Consider the following 21,121-nt stretch of genomic DNA (forward strand, 5'->3'; position numbering starts at 1 on the left):
GTGCAAGGTTATGGTGGCTATGTGGTTGGGACCAAAGGGGACATCTATATCACATGCTATGAAAGTAGAAATAAGATTTAGACTTAATTATAGAAAGGTAGAATATTAATGTAGCCCTTCAATTAAAAGATTTAAAAACTATTGACCATACTACATTAATATTTTGAACTGTATTTGACCATGCAACACTGATTAAAACAACTCGGCTAAAAAATGTAGTTTGAGGGTATAATAAATGGAAATATACATATTTGTACAGTGAGTGTATCCGTTTTAAAGAGTTTTAATTGAAACATGATGTAGGTCTGTGTAGATAATAGCGTTTTGATTGTTTATTTTGGATAGTAACTCAAGAGAATTTAAGGGTTGAAGGATATTTCCAAGCATAATAGAAAATTATGTGCACTTGGGCTCAGAAGTGATTTATTAAGTAGATTGAACAGTAAATTATAACTAGCCTGACTGGTCAAAAATGCTAAGAACCAAAGCACACTGAAAAAAAGAAAAAAGAAACTAACCTTTAAATATGGAATGTTTTTTTTAGTTACATGGAGAAGAACAGGTGCACAGCAAATTATCAGTCACTGACACATACACAAAACAACAGCAGCATGTGGACTTCATCAAGGCAGAGTAACTTACATCTTAAACCTGCTACTTTATAAACTTTAATTTGACCATTTGTTTTAATGGGATAGGAAAACATGTCTACACAACATAATGCCTTGGAGAATAACATTACTATTCCATGTTCCATATTGTCATTGCAGCCTTCTGTAATTATATTATCTCTGTTACAGTTTGGTTAGCTTTTGTCTTCCTGTGACTTGAAGGGCTTTATTTTCATCCTCTATTTTTCTCCAGGCGTCCACAAGGACGAAGATAAAGCTCCCAGCTTCTCTGTTGTCCTTGAGACTTTGAGGCATACCTTGACAGATTACCAGAACAAGCTGGAAGATGCATCTAATGAGGTAATACTTGCACTGTTTGGCTCCACACACATAGCCTTCGGCCTGCGTAGTACATATTCCTTACTTGTTACAAAGGTCAAAAGACTGAGAATGTTGAATTGACAGCTTCAGTGATAGCAAAAAAGAAATATTCTCTGTCACAGTTTTTTCTTTGAGGTTACCCTAAAGTAATATGTCACAAATTTAATTTTCTTATGTAATCCCAAACTTTTGAACTCCTAATTATTTTCTGTTTCTTAATGTTTCCTTCTCCTTGGTTTAGTTTTTTGAAAGGGCTGCCAGTGATTTAAACATATAAAATAATGGATTTAAAAATCCTACATCTTCATCTGGAAATTTAGAAAATAATATCTATTTTAGTGTATTATTGAATAAGAACTGTGAATTGTTCCCTTCTATTTAGTACATTATTTAGGAAAAAAGGAAGAGAAATCTGTGTTACAGTTCTCTAAAGGGAGCAAAGTATAGTTAGATTTTTTTTTAAAAAAAAATTAAGTATCTGTTTGATGTAGCCTGGGAGCTTTCCGTTTACTGACTGAAAAATCTCATGCTTATATTTATCATCTCATTTGTATTGTTTTAATGTGTTGGTTGATAATCTTCTTGGGTATTAAAATGTTTTATGAATTTGTTGCTTAAAAATTGAAGTTTAGTTACATCTTGTCAAATTAGATCATACAAAATAATTATATTAGATGCAATTAGCTAACAAAACAATGATCAGATTGTTCAAAGCAAGGAGAAGTTACATAGCATAGATATTGAGTTTTAAATTTGCATTCCACAAGCTTTGGCTTTTATTGGCCTGAGAGGCAAGTCATCAAGTCAACAAACATTTTTAAGTTCCTACAACATACAACATACAACATTGTGCGTGCTAGGCAGTATTTATAGGTGATATAACCATCAACTTTCAGTTTTAGAAGACTTTCCTCCCTCAGCCGCCTTTATTACGGGGGGAATGAAGAAAATGAATTGTCTTTTTTATGCCCTGTATGGTTGTTCAAGCATCACAAAAAAGTTACCATGGAAATAATCACATTTCTGTAAACAGCAAATATTTCTAGGACTTTCCCAGCGAGATAAGGTAACTAGTATTGTTAGTAGTTTATGAAACTCTTCTGAGGCCCAAGTCTGGAAGCTGCAAAGTAACCAGGAACATATTACCCACGGCGAATTGTTATTTGGGAGGATGAATGTCACATGATCCTCAGCGCAGTTGAAAAGTCGACTCAGCAGGCTTTGGCTTAGTAATGCGCTTTGTTGTGAAACAGTGCCAGAGACAGCAGTGGGGAGACCAAGGGGGTGGTTGCAAAGAAAGCAAAAAGAGCGGTCTGACAGAAAGAAGAATGAACTGTCAAAGAAAATAAATCACAAGCAGTGCAGGACCAACTGATGACCTGCCACAAGCCTTCCCAGTAGGACTGCATGTGACTGACCCTGAAATTGTCATATGGAGCCAGAGACCCACTGAATACCTTCAGCATGTGTAGAATGAGCAGTCATCTCTATCCGTATTTTTCCTTATTAATGCCACTGCTTTTGGCTTTTTGGTCTTGAAAAATTTAGCAGTTAAAGTATTTAAGATGAAAATGAAAAAAATAAAGATTTGTGGCATCTAATAAAATTTTATAAAAATGTCACTGAGATTTTAAGCTTGAGTACCTTCTCTCCTTCTTTCACAATATAAACTTATGACAGGATCTACATATAAGTATAAACTAAGTGAATTACAGTTTTGAGATTGACTTAAAAAAATTAAAATAGATGCTCTTATATAGCCTCTGGTTATACAATAAAATATTTGTTAGCTTTTTATGTTATTATTTGTAAAAATTTTTTTTAAATTACTTTTGTTTCTTTTTTATTAGCTAAACTGCCTGCAAATGACTTCTGAAAAAACATTTAGGGAACTTGATGCTACCAAACAGGAGATGGAATATCAGAACAAGAGTCTAAAGGTATAGTTGTTTGGAATGCTATCTTTCCCTTTTGACAATAGAGCTTTTTCTTTGGCTATCACATTTAGTAATAAAATTTATAATGAATACTTTTGGATTTTAAGATAAGCCAAAATTTCATCTTTATGAAAAAGTTTGCATTAGAACAATGAAACTTTTACCTTCAAATATTTTATTGAATATATTTTATGTATGTTATATAAACTATCCTTAATTTTACATATTTCAAAATTCATATTGTTCAGCCAAAGATTTAAAAATAGTATTTTATCATTCTTCATATACATTGTTTTGGAATTATGTTTTTATGTTACTGGGAAAAATATGCTTAAGATCAAATTAAATCTAGTTTGTAAATTTAAATATAATGCCATAAATTCCAAAAAAGATAAAAGATAAAATTTGAAATGTAGTGTTATTCTTAAAATAATTTGGTACAAAAAGAATGGAAACCTTTAACTTGGAATACATTTTGATCATTTTGGGAAAGAGAAATTGTTTTTCATGTCTTTTCTGGTTAGGAGAGCTGAGAATCACTAATTTAAAAAGCTTTGTAATTTGGCATTCTGACATTTAAAACTTTTAAGTTTCATAGCTGGCACTTTATTGTGCCAAGACAAAATTAAACTTTTAAAACTTCTGAGTGCCCAATTTTTATGTAATTTTTATTGTATTAGTTTATGGACACATAGTAGTATTTTTTGAAGTTTTAACATGTACTGCATGAGAAGGTTGTTAAAGGAGCTGAAATTTCTCATCTAAAGCACTTATCTTAATAGTGAATCACAAATGCACTTCTCTTATTATTAAGGAAGATGGGCATCTTATTAATAAGTTTTAGTATTACTTAGTGTAAATGTTAAAGCATTTTCAGTTTTCAGATTTGCAAGTAAAACATAAATATCAACAAGATAATTAGGAATTTAGTAAAGAAAAAGCTTTCATATAGGTTTTTTTCACCTGTACCTCAGATTGCTAATTTAGCATATATATTGCAACTGAGGAAATTATGTTTGGTGATATTGGACTAGTAGCCCTCTGAAAAAAAAGGAGTTATAGTTGAAAACTTTGAGAATGAAAAGAAGCAAATAAGATGAAAGAGAGTGATTTTGAATCATGTAATCATTTATTAGTAAAACCTTCAGGATCTGTGTTAATTTCCAGTCAAGCTATCTTTCTGGTTTAACTCAGGTGCTTTCTTTCTCCTCCCCATCCCCCTGGGAAAGAAATTATGTACTTCACTATGCATATTGAGAAGTCACCTGCTCAAATGCTTTATCAGATAAACTTACTAGCCACTTTTTTTTTTTGGTATCTTTGACAGGAAGCACAGGATAAACTGGTTAATGTCAATCAAGAGTTAAATCACCTGCGAACTAAGTATGCAGACAGAGAATCTATAATAGGCACTTTAAAAGTGGAACTCCAAAATGTTCTACACTGTTGGGAGAAAGAGAAAATGCGAGTAGCACAGTCTGAAAATGAAATCCAGAAGCTTTCTCAGGCTTTCCATAAGGATATTGAGGTATTACTAGAGACAAAAGTACTGTCAATAAAAGTCTTCATCTAATCTTGTTTTACACATTTACATATATCAAAATGCCTACTTTTGGTCTTCTGTGACTTATTTCCAAAGGTGAATTTATGCTATATATTTTGAAATATGCATATTACATCCCTAAGATTGGTTACTCCTTTACTTTATCATGCTATTTTACAAGATGAGATATTTGTATTTTCTTTCTATCAATCAATTAACAAGCATTTATTAAGCACCTACAGTGCAAGGAACTATGCTGAAGCACTGAGGATACAAATACAAATGCAGCAATTCCTACTTTGAAGGAGTTTACCATGCCAAGTAGCTTGGCTCTAAAATGTACTTCTCTGGTACGTTGTCTGCTGATTATAGATTTACATTTTAATAGTCTGAGACTTTTATAATCCCAGAGTGCTAATTATTAGAATAGTTATATCTTAGAAATCTATGAAACACCAGGAATTAAGGCCCATTTCATTTTTAAATTTTGACTCACAGCATGATAGTTCACATATACTGTTTGTCCAGTCCTCTCTATTCTCACTGCTGCTATTCTGTTTCAGGCTCTTCTCTCTTCTCAGTTAAAATAGTTCATTAGTTTTCTAACTTGTCTTATTAGCTGGAGTCTCTCCCTTCTTCAGTCTATCCTCCATACCATTATCTACCTAATCTTTTAATGCATTGTTGTGATCCTGTTGCCGCTTTTCTCAACTAACTTCAGCAGTGACTTTCTGTTGGCTATTGAATAAAATATGGACTGCTGGTCCCGTTATTCAAGGCTGTATCTACGTGCTTTAATATGCCTGAAACCTTAAATCATGCTTCTTTTTATATGTTTTATGTTATCATCCTGCTTTTGCTTACTTATCTTCTATGTCTGGAATGTTTCCTTCTTTCTTCCTTCCTACCCTGGCTCCTCCTCCTATTCCCAGTCAGTGGCATAGTGAGAGAGCCCTAGAGTCAGGTCTCCAATACTTCCTAGCTGTCTGACTTGGGGCAAGTCGCTTAAACCCTGTCTGCCTCAGGTTTCTCAATTGTAAAATGGGAGCAGGAATAGTGCCTGCCTCCCAGGGCTGTTAGAAGGATCAAATGAGATAATATTTGCAAAGCACTAGGTACCTGGCACATAGTAGACGCCGTATAAGTAATAGCTATTATTATTGTTTTTCTTATTTTGCTTGGACCTCTTCCTGGGATATTGCATCTTTTCTCTAATCAAAGTTATTTGTGTACTTCTCCTTCTCCTAAATTAGATTGTCTGTTCTCTGAGAGCAGGGTCTCTATCCTGTTTATATTACCGTTGCTTAAAGCACAATGCCTTACAAATAGTAGGAGTTTAATATATTTATTGAATTAAATTAATTCATACTGTAGCAAAACATGTTTACCTCATGGGAGAATTCTTTGTTAACCAAATAAATTGTCTTTTATTTTATTTTGACTTGAGGTATACAACTAGTCTAGCAAGGAACTAACTAACTATCTGAGTTGTTCTGCATATTGAGCTCATTATTCTAACAAATACGAACAATAATGCCGACTGAGTGAAACAGAAACATTCTTTCCATCATTTTTACAGTCTGGGATTTAAATTGTGTCCACATGAAGCAGTTGGAATTGTTCTACACATCAGATAATGATTAAAGTAAAGGAAACTAGAAGCCTGACTGTATTGTAAAGTCAGCATGTCTACAGCATTGTGGTTGGGTTCAACATGTGTGAATTGATTTTGGGTCTTGGGATTTCTTTTTCATGCCAAATGTATGATTATCATGCCTGGTTTATCATAGCCCAAGCAAAAAGAATACAATGGCAACGCAACTGTTAACACTGAAAAAGTTCTTGATCGCTCGATGATATATTTAGGGAAGTTTTTTAATGCCTGTATACTACATTGGATGATTTATTTTGAATAAGATCTTTGACCATTTCAGCAATTGAAAAATGCAGAATTCTAACCTATCAAATTAACAACTCAGAGCACATTTATAAACTTTCTCTTGACTTCTGAACCTAGAGCTTGGTTTTAAGGCCATGTTCAATTTTTTTCTTTTCTTTCTTTCCTTTTTTTTTTTTAAGTATTCCGTTTAGAAAAGGTACTTTGCTATGCTGCATAGCATGAGTATAAAGCATAAAGGGAAAATTCCTTAAGTAAGGCCTATGATTTCCCCTGTGATAAAGTATAATTTTTATAAATTTCTCATAAGGGTTTTTTTTGTTTTTTTTTTTTATAGCAGTCTGTTGAAAGACAATCTTATTAGATTGTGTTCTATACATAAAAACATTGTACTCTAGCTTTACTCTAAGTTTATTTTCAGAGTCTATGCCTTATTCCAAGAATAAATTTATCTGCTTCATGTTAAATTCCACTCTTAAGTGAATAGTGTTTTTTGCAATTTCCCAATGCGTTTTAATAGGTCACTTTTGGTTGATGTTTCTAATTTGACTTTTTACATATTGTTTCTTGTGCAGATTGTCTATCACATTGTTTTTCTGATAGGAAATGAGTTGTGCTATAGCTTTGTAACAATGAAAAAAATGCTATGTACTTTTTATGTGTCTAATGCCAGGACAGAAGAGCATATATTTGGGAAAAAATACAATGGGTTTATCTACCTTATAACCCTCATTTCACTAGTTGATAAGCTTAAGGGGCTTGGGATTGATTGCCTGTAAGAGATGCCTAAAACCTGAGACCTAGAAAGAAAAGAAGGAATTGGAGCAGTTGTATACATGGAAAATGCTGAAATTATTTAAATTGTTTTTTTAAAAAATATAGTAACATTCTAAATTATCCTTTGAATTAAATAACATACCTTTCTTGTAAAAAATTTAAAGAAAAATGTATCACAGTTATAAACATTTAAGAATTGCAATTTATAAAGTTTACTTTGTTCTGTGTATTTTCTTTTCTTAGAAAGTGAAAATAATTTCATTAGAACTACCACATTTTGAAATTCTGTCTTATGATCTTTTTTAGGCTTTGGAAATGTATATACATTTGGATTCCTACAATGTTTATATACTGAAGTTAATTTTTTTGCTTTCCTCACAGGAGAAGCTAACCTTCCTTCATACTTTATATCAGCACTTGGTAGCAGGCTGTGTGCTTATAAAACAACCAGAAGGCATGCTAGATAAATTCTCTTGGTCTGAGCTTTGTGCAGTCTTGCAGGAGAATGTTGATGCCCTGATCTTAGACCTCAACAGGGCTAATGAGAAGGTAACTGTCCTCAGGCACCAGATACCTCTATTAAATTCAGTGACATTTGTCCACATCACAGTATCATTAAGAAAGGCTGACATTCATCTTATTTCAAAAAGAATTTGGATGTTAATAATTCAATACCATTAATTATGGCTTGTCTACAACTCAGTTTGATGCCATTGCTGTGGGCATGTAAATGTGACTGAAGTCTGTATGAAGTCTCTAAGCTCCACTTTCTGTGCAGGACATGCTAATACTACTAGCCAGTATTAGCCACAGGGACCTAATTAAAAGAAAATAAATTAATCTTACTGATGAAGCAATTCAAAGGACTTAGTCATTTACTCTAATAAACCAACACTTTATCTTAGCATAAAACAGAAGCAAGCTATAGTTACCCAAAAATAAAATCTTGAAATAATTGATTTGCTAAAAATGAGATATTATTTTAAAAATAAATTAAAAATAATTACATGCTTATAACATTTTTTTCTAAAAGGTGATATAATTAATTATAAAATCTGTGGTTCATAATGTAGTAAATATTTTTTGAGAGGTAAGAACAGTAGACATTTATGATTACTTTACTATTTCATAAGACCTAAACTTTTAGTCTTTCCAAGGGAAACACATTGAAAATCCCTCTTTAGGTTATAATAAATTAAACTGGCTTAGCGGACATGTTGCTGTTAAAGATATTGGTTCATTTTCTGGCTTTATTGAACTAGCTGGTCAGAACTATGTTCATGTGGTCTAGGAGAAGGATTCCAGATCTTGGCTGTACTGACATTTGCTCTTGAGGGATAGGAAGAGAAAAACGGTTCCATAAGTTTCTCATCTGTTGGAGACATGAAACAATTTCTTGGCCCAACGTCAGGAGTTCCTTGCTATTGATAATTTTGGCTCTGATCCTATTAGTAGGGTCACTAGAATGTTTTAGGAAGGATGATAGTGGGAAGGATTAGGGACAGCATGAATGATACTTATGATTTCGAATCAGTATAAAAACATTTTCTGTTTGATCAGAAATATTTAACAATGCTAAACATGATTAACTATTAGAATTATGTTTAAACCTACTATGATTTTGTAGATTTTTTCAATGCACTTCTGTTATTATTATAACTTCTAAATTTCATTAGTTGATACATGAATGAATATGTGAAAAAGAAAGGTCCTTTTCTCAAAGTTTCTTATTGGCATACTCAAACCATATGAAACATTTTATTTCATTGTATGCAAATTCATTGTATACAGATTTGGAGAGCTTTTCTTAAATGGAAATTCTTGCTTTCACTTTAAGGGGAGCTGTACAGCTTCTCAGTTAATTTTTTGCAGTATATCATCTCTTGAATATCTTTGTCGAAATATATCTTAAATTTAACAACTTATTTAAAGAAAAAAGAAATGATCATATTTATATATCAATACTGAACTAAATGCTTCAATTTTTAGATAAAGTGTAATCACAGAATAAACTTATCTCAGTTTCTCTCTTAATGTGTTAATTTATGTCTGGCTTAGTTTTTTTTAATATAATCTAGGAAGAAAATGAAAATGAGAAAAAAAACTGTGAATTGGAAAAAATGATTTGATCTTATTTCTTGTGTCTATCATATAACCATATAGATAACTCATCTAGAATATATTTGTAAAAACAAATCTGATACTCTGAGGGAGCTTCAGCAGACCCAGGAAGACACTTTTAATAAAGTGGCAGAACAGATTAAAGCACAGGAGAGCTCTTGGCAGAAACAAAAGAAGGATTTGGAGCAGCACTATACTGAACTCCTCCGGGAGGTTCAGATGAAGGCACAGGTATGCTACCTCTACCAGAGTGCTAAAAAATGTTTGTATTTTTTTCTACACCCTGCATCCTATTTCGGAACCATAAGAGAATTCTAATTAAATTAAAACTAGTTGGGAATTATATATATACACATACATACATATATATGTATATACACACATATATAAATATATACACAGGAATATACATATTTATGTATGTATATATATATATTTAATTCTTAATTGTGGCTTTCTTTAGGAAATGAATGGATGTCTGGTTAACATATTCTAAAAATGCATTATTTAATTGGATCCTGAAATATTTTTTGTCATCATTAAAATTTTTGTGAATTTAAAAGTATAGAATACAATATTAGACTCATGCTAAAATTAGCCATAATAGTAGAATAATAGCTTCTTTTTTAAGCATTAATTCCATTTTTGAAGAGTGTATCTTTTATTAACATTTTAATTTATTTTAAGCTAACATTTGGCATATGATTTCTATGCTTCAATAATCTTATTGGTGTTATGTAAGGAATACGTTATCTGTTTTTAGGTCCTATACCAAAATAATTGAATGAGTTATGTCTTTTCAGTTGAATTAGAGTGTGCAGAACCAAACTTGAAGCCAATTATTTTGCCATACTTTTCCTTATATAAATTCAAATTGGTATTTTAAGACCCTTCTTGATCAAGAATTAATATTCTTGGCAATACAGACTTCCATATTTCACTCAATAGACTTACAGATTTAACTTGGTTATGGAATTGCTTTGGCCAGAACTAAGGATGTTGTTTATTTTTTCTGTGATTGAGTCAGTACTTGTTTCCTTTGTATACAATGGCAATGGATCATGGGCAGTTGCCTGAATGAGGGTCACAAGTAGGAGCGCTCCTTCTGGTACTCAGATAGTGGAGGTAGATGTCTCTCCTAGGGAGTAGATTTGGAAGCCTCATCGCTCTGGAACCTGTTATAATGTGTGGTGATTGTACCCAATACCCTGTTTTTATCTTGGCTCTGCAACTTCTTTCTCCCCTTAGGAAAGCTCCTTAACTTCTTTGGCCTTATCTGACTTATCTATAAAATGTGAGAGTTAAACTAGATGACTTCTGTGATGGGAGCAAGATTCTAATCCTTCTGAACCCATGCAAATTAGATTACTTTTTCCTTAAAAGGCATTGAAACTATTCTCAAGACGTGGCTTAGGTGACCAAAGGCTGGAGTGATTGAAATCACTTCTGAGTCACCTGAATAAAAAAATTCTCTAAACTTTCCTCTGAGGTTTGGCTGGCAGATCAACTTGGAAGCAGGGGAGCTTCACTCAGCTGAATCAGTTTGTGTCCTTGATGCATATCCTTGTTCAATATCTTTCCCTTGCTTTGACCAAGTAAATTTCCTTTTGTCAGCTGTTGAATTTTATGAACTGTTGAACTGTCGTACGTATTTTAACTTATTTCATTCTAATATCAAACCTGAATTACCAGGGGAAGTGAGATGTGTCAGACCTAGCCCATAATAATCTTTAAGGTCACTTCTGTTTCTAAGTGTGTGATAATGTAACATGGTGCCAAAACTAGTTTACTGTTATATATACCAAGTAGTGCAATAGAAACATTAATTAGACTTACACTTCTCAATGCTAGCAATCAAACTTTCTTAATCATATGCTTGTAAACATCAGTTTCTGTTTTCTATTAAACAATACAAACTTTAACCCCACTAGGAATGAACCACCAACCTGATGGTTCTTAGGGCTTCCTAGTAAGTACATCTCCTACTGGTCCTCAGTGACAGAGGTTCCTCTTTGGACAGCCACAGGCCATGCGTTTCCCTCCATGTCATTTAGTCAATTGGTACTGCCCTTAAGCAAACACTTGAGTCTTCTCAAGTGGGGAATGGGGAATGCAGGAGCTACCTTGGTTATGAGCCAAGGTCAAGCTGAAGTCTGGGAGTCTCTGTTAGGTTTATTAGTTCTTGGTCTGGGTGTCAGCTGGTTGTACCCAAATTCTGATTCTTGGTCAGAGACCTAATTTATTTACCAATTAATTTGATTTATGCCTGATAACTAATGATAAGATTGTTTACTAAATTTTCCCATGTGGGAGTTCCAGTTTTATACATTATTTATGTATATATTATATATTTACATTTAACTTCTATATTTGTATATTATATTATCATATATTATTTTATCAGTTTTATACAAACACACTCATGTTGTTTATAAATCTAAACCAGACATATACTTATTTTAATATGTGAAAAACAAGTTGTGAAAAACAAATATTGAAACACATTATCACAAAATGATGGTCTAATATGAAATGGAGTCAATTATGTCAAGGCAATAAACAATTTCACTACAAATGCTATTATCCTGATCCCAACCTCTGATCACCCAGGTAGCTAGCTCTAGATGACCTCAGATTGGAAGTTTCCTCACCTACATCAGAGACCGTACCTTTTCAGTCCCGTGCCAATGAACCATCTAAGAAAACACCCCAGAGTCTATTAGACAGAAAGTCTAGACATGGTGTTATGTCTTTATGATATTAAAAGGGAAAGAGTAATACATGGGGTGAGGAGGGAAGGGAAAACATGGTTAGAGAAAATTATCTTATATAATCTGGGTATACAAGTAGAAATCTACAAAAAAAATGAGCAAGAAATGGGGGAAGTGGTTGAGACTTGAGCCTCACCCTCATCGAAACTGGTTAGAGAAAGGAAGAATATACATACACAGTTGAGTAAAGAAATATATTTAATTCAACAGGAAAAGACAAGGGAATTAGAGAGATGGTAGATTAAGGGAAGAATTAGTCCTAGGAAAAACAAACTCTAAACTTACTGTACTGTTCTAAAATATTTATAGCTCTTTTTGAGGTGACAAATAATGGGAACCTGAGGGGGTGTGCATCAATTGGGGAATGACTGAACAAGTTATGGTATATAAATGTGATGGAATACTAGTATGCTGTACGAAATGATGAAATGTATAGTTTCAGAGAAATCTGAGAAGAAATCTGAAATCTATGAACTAAGAGAACAGTTTATACACTAACAGCAATACTGTAAAACCAACAACTTTGAAAGACAGGAACTCTGATCAGTATAATCACCAACCATAATTCCTGAGGATTAATGACGAAATATGTTACTCACCTTCTGAAAGATAGGTAAAAGAATAAGAGTACTGAATCAGGCATGTGCGTATGTATATGTGGGTGTGTAGGTATATATGTGGGTAGATGCTACCCATATACACATATTTAAATACATACATACCACATATTACCATGTACTTATCTGTAAAATGTAAATATCTATATAAATGTATTTATACCATACAAATATATACACAGAGGCGCACACACATGTAGATGCGTATATGTACATGTATGTGTGCACATCTAGATACATACAGATGTACACATACATGTACATACACACATATGCCTTAAACACACACATATATGTGTATATAAATGAATGAATAATGGTGGTGGTGGTAATAATAATAAAAATAGCTATCATTTACATATGTGTGTAAATACATACATGTGTCAGACAATGTGCTAAGTGCTTTATAATTATTTTTTCTCATTTGATCTTCCCAATAATCCTAGGAGGTAGATATTATTATTCTCATTTTCCAGATGAGAAAACTGAGACAAACGAGGGATTAAGTGACTTGTCAAGGGTTACAAAGCTAAGTGTCTAAGGCTGGATTGAACTCGGGTCTTATTGATTCCAGACCCAGGCGTCTCCACTGTGCCTCCTAGCTGAATATTGCAAGATAAAGGATAATGAATTAACACCCAATGAGGGAGAAGACCCTATGGATTCCAGATAGCAAGGAACCAGAGCCAGATGTTCCTGAATGATTTAAAAGAAAATAAGAATTGAGAAAGCAAAATTTGTGTCCTGCACAGAATAAATGATTGGCAGAATAGAAAAACTTCATGAATAGAAAAAATTCATGATGGCAAATTTCACCAAAGATACAAAAGAGAGAACTGATTGAGAATGTAAACACGCAGAAGTAAAAGATAATCTGGAAGAATAGAAGCAAAAAACAATAACATTAAAAGAAAACATGATCTGCATGTAAGCAAAACATACTGATCTCAAAGACACAATTTATCAAGACAGCTTAGTGATTGCTAGTCTCCCAGAAGAATATAAGTCAGAAAACCTGAACATTAACTTCCCTTTCCAGGTTTATTGTAACACTTCTCATAATGCACTTTGTGATCTAGCCAGACCCACCACCTTGCTATTCCTCACATACAGCACTCCATCTCCCTTTTGTGTTTTGCGTAACCTGTCTATGGTGTTTCATAAGAGTTCTGTCTATCGCTATGATAGGTAATTTAATAGTAAATAAACTTTTTTTTATCATTATTAGCTATTAGGTAATTTTTATTAATCCACTAAGCTGGAAGAACTAAATTCCTTTTTTTTAAAATCTGGGGCAACAGTTCATCTTCTAAATTCTCTATAAAAAGAAAACCTTTCATGGCTTCTTTTTTGTATATAAATCTTGTTCTTGATGATTTATTGAAACTTTTTCCTATTTAGAATTGCCCTTTGAAGGTCAGGGCACTGGGGAACCTAGCTCACTCAATGGAGAGGATGGATTTTAGTTCAGTTCAATTCAGTAAATGTTTATTAATTACTTACTATGTTGCCAGGTTTTGCGCTAAAGTTATTGAGATCAGTACAAGTAGTTCCTTTCCAGATTACATTTTATTGTGCATAGGGTAATAACATGTACACAAATATGTGAGATACAAGATAAATTAAGAATTAGTAATAGTAACTGAAAGGATCTGGGAATCTTTCATGGAGGACCTAGCACCTAGCTTAAGCATTGGTAGGAATGGAGCAGGAGTGAAAGTTTCTTTATAAGAAAGATCAGCAACTGAAATTATGTTGTAACAGAAAGGGCATTGAATTTAGAGTGAAAAGACCTAAAACCAAGATTCTGCCTCTTACTAGCAGTACAACTTTAGATAAATCATTTTGTCTTTCTGACCCTCAGTTTTATCTACAAAAAAGGGAGTTCATCAGATCATAAATATATATTAAAGACTTGTCTGTTCAGACTAATGTGCCAGGCACAAGGTGGAGGGTGGGTGAGATACAAAGTTATATAAGGAGAGAGTCTTTAACTGAGAAAGGAAGAGTTCACAAAAGACTAAATCATTTCAATTACATGAAATTGAGATCCTTTTGCAGAAATAAAGTCAAAGCACCTAGGATAAGAAGGAAAAATAGATTGGGAAAAAATCTTTAGAACAATTTTTTCTAATAAGGGTCTGTTAACTGAAATATGCAGGGAATTAACACAGATACATATGACCAGAAGCCATTACCCAATGGAAAGGTAATAAGAAAATATGAATAATTTTAAAAGAGAATTGCAAACTATTAACAACCATATGAAAGATTGTTTGTCATTACTAATAATGAATAAATTGTAAATAAACCCAACTCTGAAATCCTTCTTCCCTCCATCCCTGAGATTACAAAGATAACAGAAGATGGAAAAAGTCAATGTTGATGGGGCTGTATGAAGTCATTGTTGTTCAGTCACTTTTTTAAACCATTTCCAACTCTTCAGGACCTTGTTTGGGGTTTTCTTGGCAGGAATACTAGAGTGCTTTGCCATTTCCTTTTCCAGCTCGTTTTATAGATGAGGAAATTGAGGCAAATAGAGTTACGTGACTTGCCCAGGGTCACACAGCTAGCAAGTGTCTAAAGCTAGATTTGAACTCAGGAAGATAAGTCTTCTTGACTCCAGGCTTGGCACTCTGTACACTACACCACCTAGCTGTCCCACTGTAGAAAAATGGGTATACTAGTATAGTTTTAAAAAAAACTGTGAATTGGTTCAACAATTCTGTAAAGCAGTTTAGAAGCATGGTAATAAAGTGACTGATATATCAGTATTTCCTGACTGAGACTCACATATGCCCTAGGCATGTACATCAAGCAAGTCAAAGATAGGAATGTACAAAACTGTTAATAATAGCATTTATATGCATAAAACTGGAAACAGCAGGTCCTCATTTTTTATGAAAGATCTAAAAATAATTGTGGTGTATATTATTGTAATATCGCTGAGCTATAGAAGTCAATGAATTTGATGAATTCAGAGAACCATGGTAAAGTAAGCGTAATTGGGAAAATACTATATGTAATGAATAAAACAGTGTAAATGAAAAGAACAACAAAAGAAAATGGAACCCTCTATTATTACAGTGGTCAAGCATGGCTCTATGGAAGAATTAAGAAAATATATTCTCTTCATTGCAAAGATGAGGGACTATTTGTGTGGGCATCATGTTTTATGAAAGACTTTGATAAACTGAGAGAATCCAGACAACACATTGAAGATCAGTTGAAGAAACTGGCTATGTTTACTCTGGAAAAAGGAAAAATGGTGTGTGTGTATGGGGAAGACAAGGGGCAGAGATATGATGACATAATAACTGTCTTTAAATATTTGATGGAGTGTCATGTACAGGAGGAATTGTACTGGTTTTTTTTTGACCTAAGAGAGTGAAATCAGGAGCAGTGGGGGAAGTTGAAAAGATACAGGTTAGAGGCTAGGAAGAACCTGGTAACAGGTATTCAAAAGTGGAACGTGTTGCCTCAAGAAATGGTGTGTTCCCTTTCCTTGGAGTCCTTTAAGCAGAGATTGTTAGGTATGGAGAGAAGCATTCATTCATATATGTTTTGGATGTTCAAGGAGCACTAATACCTCTGGTGAGAGGGCTTGCCAAGACCCTCTTTAGTGTCCATCTGATTCACCAGACTCCAAGAAGCCATAGCAAGTGCAGTGGCCACACCTGGTAAAACCTTCTCAGCAGATGAGTTAAACCAGGTTGAGGGTAACCAACAGGCCTCAGATCTGTCAGTGAAGAATTGGGATGTCTGTCCCCAGCTTGTGAAGATGCCCCTCAGTGGAATGGGCAGATGAGAACAATTTGTTCCAATGGCCATGAAGGTGGCTGAAGCAGGTACTGTCGAGTGCTTAGAGCTTGGCCAGGTATCAAAGATTTTAAGGTCATCTACTACATCCTGGGCCATCTCTGGTTATCGTGACTTTTGTCCCACACTGGACTTCAGTGACTCAGAAGGAGAGAGTAAGATTGACAGCTTTGTGCAATGCTGCCTCACCAAAATCCAATTCATGCAAAAGTCAAGATGTCACCCCATGATACCATTGGTCCTCTTGGAAAACACAAGATGGATAAAAATAATAATATGTATGTAATGATACTTATTGAATTTTATAAGAAGAAATTTTAAGAAGAAAAATTGAAATACTAAAGTCTTTCAAAGGGAAAGAAAGAGATACAAAAATTTCTTGGCAGTGTAATGTATTTTTTAGGCAATATCCTCCTAGGTAATAACATTTAATGATCAACAAATTAGTAGGTTAAGCTGGTAGTCAAATTTATGTTTTTAACCTCATGATATATTTATTGAATTATTTTCTTTAAGGGCAATAAGAACTTTCCATAAATTCTTTTTTTTTTGGGTAAATTTAAAAAGAATTTAAACTTAAATACAAAATGAAAAAAGAAAAAAGAAACATTGCCCACAGCAGACCATAAAAAAGGATGCAATATAAATCAACAAAACTGTTTTGGCAGGTATATGCCCAGATATTTTATACTATCTAAGTAATTTAAATGGTCTAAAACAATATTGAATAACATTGTTGACACATAATGTAGTTTCTCTATATTTTTCACTTTTGGTTAAATCTATTCTAACTTTAAATTTGAGATCATGATTGCTATCTCACCTTTTTTTACATACAAAATTCTACTCCTGCCCTTTATTTTATCTTTGTGTGTATCTCTCATATTTATACTGTTTCTTGAAAGCGACATATTGTTGAATTCACATTTTTAGTCTGCTACCTCTTTCTGTTTTATGGGTAAATTCATCCCATTCACACTCTAAGCTACAATGACTTGGTGTGTATTTTCCTTCTTACTATTTTTCCTTGCTATCCTTCTCATTCTGTTTACCCTATCCCTCTGCACTCTGCTTTATTTCTACTCGCTATCTTGTCCTCCCATTCTTTAACCTATCCACCCCTCTAAGGGTCCATCACTTATTGTCTTCCACCCTCCATCCTATCCTTTTGCCCTCTTATTTCTTTCTGAATTTATAAGACTTTTATACCCTTCTAGATATATATGTTATTCTCTCTTTACTTTAACTCATTCCTAATGAGAATAAGGTTCCAACATTATCTGCCCTCCCCCCTACTAGCTTCTTCTGTATCAATTTTTCCTTTCATACTTCATTTGTATGAGATAATTACTCCTTTTTAGTCTCCCCTACACAGTTTTATTTTTTTTTTAGAATCACCCAATCATACTCAGCTCAGCCCATGCCTTTCTTTCAAACTACCCAAATAACGATGACAATCATAAGAGTACTGCTGATATTTTCACATATACAAAGTAAACAGTTTGACCTTATTGAGTCCCTTATAATTGTTTTTTGATGTTTACCACATATTTCTCCTGGATATTATATGTCAACATTTCCCTTAAATTCTGCAGTTTTTATCATAAAATCTTGGAAGGTTTTGAGTTTGATAAGTGTCCATTTTTAAAAATTCAGGATTATATTTAACTTTGCTGGGTAAGTTACCCTTGGTTGTAACCCCAGCTCTTTTGCTCTATAGAATATAGTATTCTAAGATCTATGGGCTGTCAGTGTAGTAGCTGGTAAGTCTTGTTTAATCTTTAATTTTTTTTTCTTGTTGCTTCCTTAACCTGGGAGCTTTGATACTTGGCTATGATATTCCTATAAGTTTTCCTCCTGGAACTCTTTCACATAGTGATCAGTGGATTTTTTCTATTTCTATTTTGCCACCTCTTTCTGGAACTTGAGGGCAATTTTCCTTGAGAATTTCTTGTAATATTGTATCAAGATTCTTTTTTTTAACCATGATTTTCAGGTAGTCTGACTATTCTTATGTTATTTCTCCTCTATCTGTTCTCCAGATAAGTTGTTTTTCTGATGAGATGTTTCACTTTCTCTTCCATTTTTTTCATTCTTTTGATTTTGTTTTATGATTTCTTGGTGTCTTAGAATGTCGTTAGCTTCCTCTTGCCCAATTCTAGTTTTCAAGGAATTATTTTATTACCCAAAGTTTTGATTCTCTGTTTCCAGTTGGTTGACTTCGTAACTTTCTTGGATTGTCTTATTTTTTTCTAATTTTTCTTCCATCTTTATTATTTGATTTTTAAAGTCTTTTTTAAGTTCTTCCAAGAGCTCCTTTTGTGCTTGGGACCATTTAATGTTTCTCATTGAAAAAGTGGCTTTTTAATGCTCTATTATTTTCCTCTGAATATGAGCCCAGATCTCTATCTCCATAGTAACTATCTATGGTTCAGTTCTTTCTCCTTTGTGTACTCATTTTTATTTATTAATTTTTTTAGCAGCTATTAGTTGTCAACAAGTTGTAGTTCTGAGGTATGGGGAACGATGACCCAAGCCTAAGCTCCTTTTCACTCTTGTTTTCTGAGATCTGTCTCTGGTGCAGCCTTGGGCTCTTCTCTCCACTCCTTAGCCACAGCTGGGGCCCCCAGCCACACTGCTTTGCAAATGATCTTGCTCCCTGCTGTCGCTCTTGTAGCTGCAAACTATAGCAGTCCTATCTGCCACAGAATTGAAACCAGGGACTCCGCTCTCCTGCAAGTGCCCATAGCCAACAGGGTCCCTGACCCTTGCTACTTGCACTGACCAGGTGTGTGCTAGCTTCTTCTCCTGGCAGCCACAGCCTTGAACGCATCTGGTCAGCACAGCTGTGCTTGTTATCCCTAGACAATGGAAGGTCCTTTAATCTTCTACTCACTAGTCAGACCCACCCCAAAACTGTCTGCAAGATGAAAGTTTCTAAAGCTGAGGCTACCTCTCTATCCAGCTGCCCCCAGACTTGTTATTTGTTGATTCCGCATAGTTGGCTGGCCTGCAGGCACTTCACTCTGGCCAAACCTTCCACCCCTGGAGGTTGTGTCTTTCCTGGGGCCTTCTCAGATTGTCCTAGGAGAACAACTTCTTTACCCTGTGTTTATTTCTGCTGCTCTGAAACTATGTTCTGTCTTTTTTTGTGGAGGAAATTTAGAGAGCTGAAAGTTTTCTGACTTACTCTTCTATCTTACCAGAATCCTCTCCACTTAACTTCTTTAAAATAATGTTAAAATTTCCACATTTTCATCAAGGAAACAATAAAGGGCAAACACTGACACATAATTAATCACTTAAAAACACTGTTTTTATATTCTAACTGACCCTAATGAAAACAGCAACTTATCAACTAAAATACTGTAAATAAATGCACTATAAATTGGAGTTTTCTTATATTCATGAAACTACTGATCTGCCCTTTTAAAAATAAATGTCATCTCTAATAACAAAATGCTTTCAAAATTATTATATAGCATAGTTGAGTAGACAGAGTTCTGATCCTAGAGTTTTGGGTTCATTTGCTGTGTGATTTTGAGCAAGTCACTCAGACTCAGTGAGCTTCGATTGTATTACCTCAAAACAGGTTACTAATACTTGTAGTGCCTACCTTTTGAATCAAATGAAATTATGCATGTAAAATATTTTGTAACAATTGTTACTGCAAGCCATTAGTGTTATTACAAAAATACACATTTCAGAGTTTCTTTTAAAATTTCACTTGTGTTTATTGACCAACCACAAAAGGAAGGTGAGGGGAAGAGAAACTTAACTAACTAGAAAGTACTGCCAATTGAAATTAGTAATAGTCACATTTATAAAATACTTTACTGTTTACACACCACTTACCTAGTGCCCTAAGTAGTATCAGTATCATTATAACCATTTTATAAATAAAGAAAACTAAGCACAACCAATTTGCTCACAGTCACAGGATTGCTAAATGGCAGAGGTGAGAGTACCACTCAGATCAGTTGATGCTTAGCCAGATTGATGGTGAAAGGTAAAGGAAAAGCAATAGGAAAATAGGTTTAATCTTGTTTTTTTATGAAATTTTTAAGGATTTCATTTAAGGATTAAAGCTTTTGCTTGTACTTAAACTTCTAGCACTTTGCACTGAAATTAAATATTATACAACTGTTAAAACAAAATCCCATAAAGCTTACTGTTACTTATTATATATGATAATATATGCAAAATGCTTTTCTAAATTTTAGCTATAATTATTATCTCATTCTTATCTTTTTTTTTTGTGAGATTTGGGTAGAAACAGTCCTGAGACAAGTCACTATCTTGGTATTATTCCTTTATATTCATTATTCTACGGATTATTTCCCAGGTGTATAGCATAGCATATATACTTTTATGGTTGTAATATATTACATGTTATAGAATGTAAGCTCATTCTCTGTAGTTTTACTGTCATTGGTGTACTTCTGGTAGCAGAGAGGATAACAGAGATGAAATATCCTTCATCTAGTTCCCACATGATTTTGATTTCTTAGTTTCTATAGATTAGATACCATGAATATTTAGAATGGTAACATATGTTAAAATACTATTCTTAAGTTTGTATGAATCAAAGTTATATGTGCATTTTACAGGTTATTGTGGGCAACATTTCTGTTTTTTTCAGTACAA

At 33.6% G+C, this 21,121-nt stretch overlaps 1 protein-coding gene across 2 annotated transcripts in view; it reads left to right on the top strand.

Annotated features, from left to right (window-relative positions):
• CCDC171 (coiled-coil domain containing 171) overlaps positions 1-21,121 on the top strand; it is a 496,942-nt gene that overhangs the window by 195,501 nt on the left and 280,320 nt on the right. For both annotated transcript variants that reach the window (XM_036739306.1, XM_036739307.1), the window contains 5 exons: positions 865-971; positions 2,843-2,932; positions 4,257-4,457; positions 7,528-7,695; positions 9,310-9,498. In XM_036739306.1, coding sequence (XP_036595201.1) covers positions 865-971; positions 2,843-2,932; positions 4,257-4,457; positions 7,528-7,695; positions 9,310-9,498 — 755 coding nt within the window. The remainder of the gene's footprint in view (positions 1-864; positions 972-2,842; positions 2,933-4,256; positions 4,458-7,527; positions 7,696-9,309; positions 9,499-21,121) is intronic.

This window comes from Trichosurus vulpecula, chromosome 9 (genome assembly GCF_011100635.1).
Source record: "Trichosurus vulpecula isolate mTriVul1 chromosome 9, mTriVul1.pri, whole genome shotgun sequence".
NCBI lineage: Eukaryota > Metazoa > Chordata > Mammalia > Diprotodontia > Phalangeridae > Trichosurus > Trichosurus vulpecula.